Source organism: Labeo rohita, unplaced genomic scaffold, assembly GCF_022985175.1.
Source record: "Labeo rohita strain BAU-BD-2019 unplaced genomic scaffold, IGBB_LRoh.1.0 scaffold_1058, whole genome shotgun sequence".
NCBI lineage: Eukaryota > Metazoa > Chordata > Actinopteri > Cypriniformes > Cyprinidae > Labeo > Labeo rohita.
Window position 1 is genome coordinate 5,946 of NW_026127184.1, and position 9,323 is coordinate 15,268.

General features: G+C 36.7%; 1 protein-coding gene across 1 annotated transcript; it reads right to left on the reverse strand.

Annotated features, from left to right (window-relative positions):
• Window positions 1-6,441: 6,441 nt before the first annotated feature.
• LOC127157361 (protein NLRC3-like) lies at window positions 6,442-7,865 on the reverse strand. Its single transcript, XM_051100594.1, has 4 exons — window positions 7,786-7,865; window positions 7,554-7,710; window positions 6,635-7,372; window positions 6,442-6,524 (listed from the first exon to the last, which is right to left on the reverse strand). The coding sequence occupies exons 1-4, from the start codon at window positions 7,863-7,865 to the stop codon at window positions 6,522-6,524; spliced, it is 978 nt and encodes a 325-aa protein (XP_050956551.1). The 3' UTR covers window positions 6,442-6,521.
• Between the last annotated feature and the right edge of the window lie 1,458 nt (window positions 7,866-9,323).

The following is a 9,323-nucleotide window of genomic DNA, read 5'->3' on the forward strand; positions in this document are numbered from 1 at the left end:
TTGCCGAGATGAAAACGGTGACGGTGAAGGTAATTGCGGTTAGCGCGAGTCCCGCTCGCTATGAAGCGGGAGCAGCCGGCAGAGGATTCCGCTTGGTCTTAAAGCCTTCCTCAAACGACTACATTCACAATTAAAACAATAATTTGCGCAAAAAGAATGATTAATTATTATGTGAGAATTTGTTATTCATATGGTCTGGTGGTCATATGGCGTATGCCTGCGAATACGAGACAATTTGTGTTACAGCTTTCATACGGGGAGCTTCTTAATGCCTTAGAAAGCATAATGCCCCATACCATTATGTATCAGCCCCAGTGGCATGACAGTTTAATAATAATAATAATAATACAAATAATAATAATACAAGTACTTTACTAAAAAACAGGAATATAAATAAATAAATAAAATGAAGAGTCAGTCTGGTATCTGGCGTATAAGGCCAATTCAGCATATTTTTTTAATAATAAAATTTTGGCCAAATGTATTAAATGAACGGAAAAACTTTAAGCGAAATTAAAGTATTTTTTGTTTGTTTTTTCAAGATATTTAAAATGTTTACAGCATTGTTAAAAATTATGCTATTCGTATAAAACTTCGTTTTGAGAGTAAGAAAGAGTCACGTAGGCTTTAGGTCGCATGTTATTAATACATTCAGAAATAATTTAGGCTAAAATACCTGTGAAAAAAAGCAAATGTTTAAAAACATTATCTTGTATCGAAACATGATAAAAAAAATAAATAAGGCTGTAGAATAATAGCCTACTTTTGAAATCATTTTTCCGTTATCAAATTGCCATGAGAGACAGGCATAATACTATTGACAGCAGAATCGGGAATATGTTATTGGCCTTTGCATAGTACACGCAATAACCTTCTATAGACTACAGCTCGCCGTGAATAATGTTCTCTGCCACTTCAATTCAGTACGTTACATGACTGCCACCTACTGATTAAAGCCTCGTTCAGACTGTCAGCCCATATCCGATTTGTATGAAATCCGATCATATTTAGGTAGTCTGAACAGCAACGAACTACATGAAATCGATTTGGTCAAATCCGTTTCGAGCTACATTCGTATGTGGTTTGGAATCCTATTCAAATCGGATTTCAGCTTTTTCACGTTTTCATGCCAGGTAAAACGTAAACACGTCAGACGTTTTTGTGGAAAACATAACAAACGTCTTTGCAGAAACAAGCTTGTGTTGTTGCGAACTGCAAATCAAGTGGGAAAAGACAATATACAGCGAGTATCCGCACCTCTTTGAGTTTTGAAACCAGCGGAGATGGCAGCACAGAATAAAGTCGCACATTCCAGCTTCCTGCGTTTCTGCCGCTGCTTTAGAAGACGAAATATAATCAAACACGACGTTGTCCTATCACAAGACGGCATCTATATTGCAAACTGTAATGCTGTTATTGTTGATTTTAGCGTTGGCATAACAACGCGACGGCATTGCCATAGAAACCAACGCACATTCCGTAAAACGAAAGAGCGCTTATGGACACACAAATCGGATTTGAACAGTTGCGATATGACTGTGTGGACAGTCAGTTATTCAAATCCGATTCCATCTAGATATGGACAAAAACGGATTTGGGCTGACAGTCTGAACAAGGCTTAAGTCTTTTCTGAGTTAGAGCATCCCGTGACAACTTGTGTGACATTCTGTGATCACGCGTGGTCCCTTTACTCCAGATCTGTAGATGCAGAGAAAGACCCTAGGAGGAAACGTCATGTGCCGTCACCCTGATGTCCAGGGTGATAGATATTCGTCTCTGGAGAGACCTATTGCATCTGACCTCTGATTGCTTGTCACCTAAATAATCACTGAAGATATGCTTATGTTCATGTGTGGACATTTTCCTAAGTTTATTTATGCTTCAACCATCCAGAATCATTTTTTATCTAAGTAATGACATATGTAGCATCTGGACCAATCAGACACACAGTTATTTGTTACATTTAACAAATAATCTTTAAAACCAACAAGCCAGCTACATGTTGGAGTTCTGGAGACAGACCAGACACCCCAAAAGGGCTTAGTTGCCAGGGCAACCATCTGATAACATGGGCTCAGGAATGCAAACAGAGCAACGCTCACTACATTTACCCATAGGAAAGACACAATGCCTATAGAAATGGACTCTTCCCGATTCATTTACAGACAAACCTTTCTTTGACCTTCCTATCACACATAGCCCAGGTCATTGTGTACAGTACTACTGCATTGTATTTTAGTTGTCTATTGTATTTGTCTTTCTACTGTTTTATGTATGCATTATGATAGATAACTAGTAGTATAACCCACCTATGCCATGTTTGGACTCTTTGAATTCATATTTTGATGATCTAAAAGATGGTGTATATTGTATGTTGATACCTATGTAACATATTAGTGTTTTAAGAAACCTTAGTAGTTTTGCATCAACACCCAATCGAATTACATATGCAAAATACACCATGCTCACAGACAAAGAGTCATAAACTTCCCAACAGGCTCCAACATATAGAGCTGTGGCTCTTGACCACAAAGAGTCAGACTAATGACTCCAGAGTTCATTTTCACTCAACCCTGGAATTCATCCTCATAGAAATGTCCTTGAACAGACATTTCTCTCTTCTGGATGCTTTTTAGTTTTCATCACTCGTCTCACATGAGTGACTCGCCTCAGTCAGTCTGCGGTTCTTTTAGATCCTAAGAGGATGAGGAGAACTTGAATTTGTGCCAGGCCTTGCCTTTCCATTCCCCAAAGATCACAGGATTTCAGCGGGGTCCCTCTCTGCTCTTGGTTCTTCTTCACTTTTCACATGGGAAGAAACTCCCAGTCACCACCGAGTCAGAACATCTTTGGAGCTCATCACTCTTCAGACCCGGAAGAATGTGATCACGATCCCAAAAACTATCCACTGCTCCAAACCATCAAGACTTTCACCTGAGACTGCATTCGGACACTTGTTCAACGACCAAGGCAATGCAAGTATCGTACATTTAACTAAACAAAACAGAGGTTTAGTGTAAACTGTAGACAGCACTGATGGTTTCACTCAGGTGGTTAACTGACTCTTTTCATAGCTTCATTTCCTTGTCTCTCTAATGGTTTCTCACTTGCCCTTCCCCATGTATGAGTGATTGTATGTTTGTTTGTTTAGATTAGTTATTAGTTAATAAAACCCTTGTGCACAAACTGATCAGCCTACAAACTCCATCAAGAGTGTTGAAGCTGACTTCTGCTGATGAAATGGCAAACTATTTTCTTAAGTACATTTTTCTTTGATTGATTCCATTCTTGTGTTTTAACCGTAAATTCTACTACACTATAATCATATTTTTATACAAATGTTATACCTGACACCAGTCCTTGCATATCCACTGTTAAACCTCATTGGTTTATCCATAGACCAATCACTCTTCATAGACACACAGCTGGGCTCTGGATATGATCTCATCTGATGAACTGATCTATGAGATTAAAGTTCATCCTTTAAATTACTGTAACAAATCAACTACACATTTATCATTATCAAATTCACTTTAAATAGCACTTTATAAAATACAAGATAATAATATAAATGTCATGCTATAATCATATTTTTACACAAATGTTATACCTGAGATCAGGCCGTGTTTCTTCACTGTTAAACCTCATTGGTGGATCCATAGACGCGTCACTCTTCATAGACACACAGCTGGACTCTGGATATGATCTCTTCTGATGAACTGATCTATGAGATTAAAGTTCATCCTTTAAATTACTGTAACAACTCAACTACACATTTATCATTTTAAAATTCACTTTAAATAGCACTTTATCATGTTTCATACACTATGTTTATATAAAATTTGTCAAAGGAAATGCAATAAAATAAAGAGAATAATATAAAGGTAACGCTATAATCATATTTTTACACAAATGTTATACCTGAGATCAGGCCGTGTTTCTTCATTGTTAAACCTCATTGGTTGATTCATAGACGCATCACTCCTCATAGACACACAGCTGGACTCTGGATATGATCTCTTCTGATGAACTGATCTAAAACAAAACAGATTTAATTCTTTATGATGAGAATCATATTAACATGTGTCATCATAATGTAATTAATAAAATGTGATTCTGACTCTTGAACAGTAAACTTTAAAGTATGTTGATTATGTATCTAGTCAGAAAGACTCAAGAGCAGCAACCATTTTAGTTTGGGTAGATCCATGGCAGAATAGACATCATATATGTCAATAAATATTAGACAAACATCTCATCTATAACATACATTACTCAAAGTACCTGCATCCTGTAGAAAAATCTTCATCTCCTGATGTTTGTGTTTCATTCATGATGGATCTGATCAGTTTGATTTCTACCACTGACTCTAAAAGGAAAAGACAAACAATAAGAAAAACTAAGATCATCAAACAACTTTTATCCGCCTTATTTCAGAAGTGAGTTTTTTTCTGTCAATGTCCAGAATTTTGATTCATCAGCCGCTACAGTTAAATAACTAAAATAATAACAGCAACAGAAAACTATGTGTGCTACAAACCAGTGTGTTTATACTTATAATAATGACTTTAATGAAATAAATTACATGTGTGTGTGATATCAAGCAGTATAACATATTGTTTGTACAGATGAATAACTGGAAACAAATGACACCGGAAGCCTCGCTCGTTCTTACACTAAAAATATTAAGGTGCATATTTCAGCGGAATATAAATACATTATGAGCTGCTTTCACTCAAATACATCAGGTTTGTGACATGTTAAATCAAATGCTGTTTGGAGTTTTGAAGAATCGTCGTCAGCACGAAACGGAAACAAACAATGTTCATTTGCTTTCAGGTGAGAAATATCATACATACCTGATTCACATTTCAATCATGTACATACACACAAATCCTGCAAGAGCATATATAAATCTTAATAAGAATTTAAAGGTACTTTGTGTTGTAAATCGTCGATTATGTCTGTTTAAAATGGCGACGTCAAGTCTTTGCTTTCACTTTCATCTCTGACTAGAGTTTGTTACGGGTTGCCAGATCTCGGGAAAATGTTCCACTCTTTCATCACGGACACGTCTGTATAATGTGTGTGATTATGAAAGGCATATTTGTAAGACGTTTATCCTACTCATCTGAAATACACTGCATACACTGTGAAAAATTCATCTTAAAATAATTAAGTTCAAAGGCTGCATTATATTTTAAAGTCAAATCAAAGTGTTACATAAGTTGCTTAAAGCGGAAGGGGCCCTGGATTAGGTTGTTGTTAGCTCTCTCTCTAATTTCCTCCGAAAGACAGACCCACAAAAAAAAAAAAAAGTAAAAAATTGGACAGCAAAGGTCAAAATGTCCCAAAAATCACCAAATGAAATATGAAGGTGATGCTTACTACTCTAGTCATCTGTGTTACCGACGCTGATCCGTGTCCTTATTTCTGTGACGCACTTTCAAACGCGAGTGATTTCAGGCCACTGAGAATTCCTGCTGTCTCAGGATCTGTCTGTGATGCCTCCTGTAGATCAGGTTGGTGAGAGATCAGTAGTTTTACACAAACACGAACTCAATAATCTCTCACGTGTAAGTTTAGCGCGTGCAGTTCATCATCCGATGATCCGAGGGGAGATTTCTGTGTCCCCTCACACTCCAACAACTTTATACCAGCACTAAATCAGTTCTCTGGTCGACAACCGTCATAGGATGGATCTTTACACTTAAAATAATCGCAGACATGTTTCTTCTTACAGTCATCACATGTTCCCTCTGTATGGAAAAGCCACAGATCTACAGCACAGAAAGTTTTCCGCCCCTGTTGTTCCTGATGTGTCCAGTAGGTGGAGGATGATATACAGCGAAACAACATCACTCAAATCCATGCACCAAAATTACACATTAATAAACGTCCCATTCATAGATGTTTACTACTTGTTTTTTTTTTCTTGGTGAATTTAAATAACGCTAGATTAACATAACAGATAGACAGTGTAATGATGCACTAATGACATTAGTTATATAGATATTATAGATGTTATTTTTACTGTTGGTATTGATGCACAACTCACAAAGGACAACTGAATTGAAATTGAATTTAATGTTTTTGGAAATTGAAAAATTAATAATACACACATAGATGGATCAGATGGACAATGTAATTATGTGATCAACTGTAGTTACCATAGGTTTTCATATAGAGAGATTGTGTGATTTACATGTTGTGAATTTATATTTAAAGTTACATTCAAATAATAACCAAATTTATCCCATCAGACACAGGATAATGATATGGACCACTGATAAAACATCTGTTGTATTCATTACTGGTTGTCATACAGCTACAGAACTTCATGAAGACAAACACAATTCACCCCTTTCTAAAATTCCAAGGCCATTTAGCCATTCAAGAAGAAAAAGACAACTTTTGTGAACAATTTTTTAACACCATTTATTACTGACACCCACTGATGACCCTAGGATTTGCCATTCTTCTTTAAGTGTTGTTCTGTCCTCCTGTCAAAATGATCCCGCTCACTGAGGAGAAAAAAAAAGAGACATTGGACAGTTGTAAAGAAAATGGCTATTGTAAATAATGGCAGGATGTCATGTTTGATCAGTTTTCCTTTATATTATCCCTGCAATACCTTAGGTCGATGACAGGTCACATCAATGCCACACTCTCTCAGATCTTCCCCATAGATCAGGTTTCTTTTCACAAGCTGCTGAAAAGCTACTTTCCCCAGTTTGAGGATCACGTCTTCATCTGTCACCTTCTTCTCATAGTCCTTCTCATGTTTGATGTTGGTCTGAAGGATCAGGAAGTGTGTGTACATTTGAGTGAGAGTCTTGGGAATCTCTCCACTCTCTGCTCGACTCAACATCTTCTCTAGAACAGTGGCTGAGATCCAGCAGAACACTGGGATGTGGCACATGATGTAGAGGCTCCTCAATGACTTCAGGTGTGAGATGATCCTGTCGGCCAGACTCTGATCACTGATTCTCTTCCTGAAGTATTCCTCCTTCTGTGGCTCATTGAAGCCTCGTACCTCTGTCACTCGATGGACACACTCAGAGGGGACGAGATCAGCTGCTGCTGGTCTGGAGGTGATCCAGATGAGAGCAGAGGGAAGCAGATTCCCCACAATCAGGTTCATCAGCAGCACATCCACTGAGGCTGATTTAGATATATTACACAGTTTCACTTTACTCTTAAAATCCAAAATGACACTTTCAAAGATGAACAACACTTTATCACTGGATGTTTCCATTTCTTTAATTTCAGGGAAAAAGACATGAAGAAGATCTGAAAGACTGAGTGTTTTGGAAGTTGATTTCTCTGAAAGGAAGTGGAAATATAAGCTGGACGTCCCGATTCTCTTTCCCTTCAGCCCAGTCCAGGATGAACTTCTGCACAGAGACTGTTTTTCCAATGCCAGCGACTCCCTTTGTCAGCACAGTTCTGATGGCTTTGTCTTGTCCAGGTAAAGGTCTAAAGATGTCATTGCATTTGATGGCTGTGTCCTCTGTTGCTGCTCTCCTGGATTGTGTCTCAATCTGTCTCACCTCATGTTCATTACTGATCTCTCCACTCTCACTCTCTGTGATGTAGAGCTCTGTGTAGATCTCATTCAGCAGTGTTGGGTTTCCCTGTATTGCTGTTCCTTCATACAGATGCTCAAACTTCTTCAGATTTGATCTAAATGTGTTGAGGACCTCATTGCTGTAAAATAAAAATTAAAAAAAAGTTATTAAGCCTTATGTATTCTGAATCATATCTTCAGATCATATAATTTACAGAATTGTTATACCTGAGACCAGGCCATGTATCTCAGTCTTGAAGTGTTCTTCACAAACCATAGACGTGCGACTCTTCATAGACGAACAGCTGGACTCTGGTTCTGATCTCTTCTGATGAACTGGACTAAAACATAGAGATTAAAGTTCATCTTTTGAATTACTGTATGTAACAAATCCACTATACATTTATGATCAAAATCACTTTAAATAGCATTTTATATAATCATTTCATACACTCTTTATACAAAAATTGTGAACTGAACTGTGACAATATATGACAATATTAAACGTCACTGTCACAGTTCAGTTCCTGTTTCCTGTCATTGTATGTTGACACATGCTGTGTTCAGAATGACACACTAACTTATTGTTCACTGTCCAGTACACAGTAGATACTGCCTACTACTTTTTAAGAATAGTGTGTGAAACAGTAAACAATAAGCAGCAAACAACATTTTAGAGTCGTATGCTACAGTGTTGTCACATGACAAACAGTGAACATTAATTCAGCACAGCTAAGTGTAAATAGTTGTTAGGTGACATTTACTTATGCGTCATTACTGTAGTACATTATAAAAGAGTATGTAATAACATATTCAGTGTAAATTAGCACATTTATTAAAATTATTAAATGGATGACGCCTGGAACAAAGCCTTCCTACACCTACCGCTAACCATAGCCAATAAACACTTCATTATTAATTACACAAAGCAAATAGGGATTTAATTGTAAATAGTGACTCCATTTCTTTGTAGAGATTGAATTCTGTTTACATAATTGAAATATTAATTTTATTTATATATTGTATGTTATCTATATATTACTGCAATATTATTATTATTATTATTATTTAATATCTTTGCATTATTCAATGTCTTTGCAGATTCTGGCAAATATAGTATGGTATGAAATTGTGAACACAACATCAGTTTTCTAGTGTGTGCCTGTTCATCTCTTATTAAGTTCATCTGTTGTTCATTCAGTTTCCTCATTTATCTTTGTGTATTTAAACCCTGAGTTCTGTCTGTTTATTGATCCGTGTTGTTGATAGTAATGTGGTTGTTGATACTTTGTTTACTCCTGCATGTTTAGAGTCTTGTTGTAATTAAACTCTTAGTTTCTTTGAATGTCCTGCGTTGTGTGTTTGCTGCAGTCACCTACTCTGACAATCATATTATAAACATACTTTTATAGAAATGTTATACCTGAGACCAGACTGTAAATCTCCACTGTTAAACGTTATTGGTTGATCCATAGACTCGTCACTCTTCATAGACACACAGCTGGACTCTGATACTCATCCTTCTGCTTCTCTTCTGATGAACTGATCTAAAACCAAACAGATTTAATTCTTTATGATGACAATCATATTAATATGTGTCATCATATCAATGTCTAGTGAAAACAATAAAACTCACTAGTTTTACCAAAGAGCAGCAACCATTTTAGTTTGGGTAGATCCATGGCAAAATAGACATCATATATGCCAATAAATATTAAACAGCCATCTCATCTATAACATAAATTACTCAAAG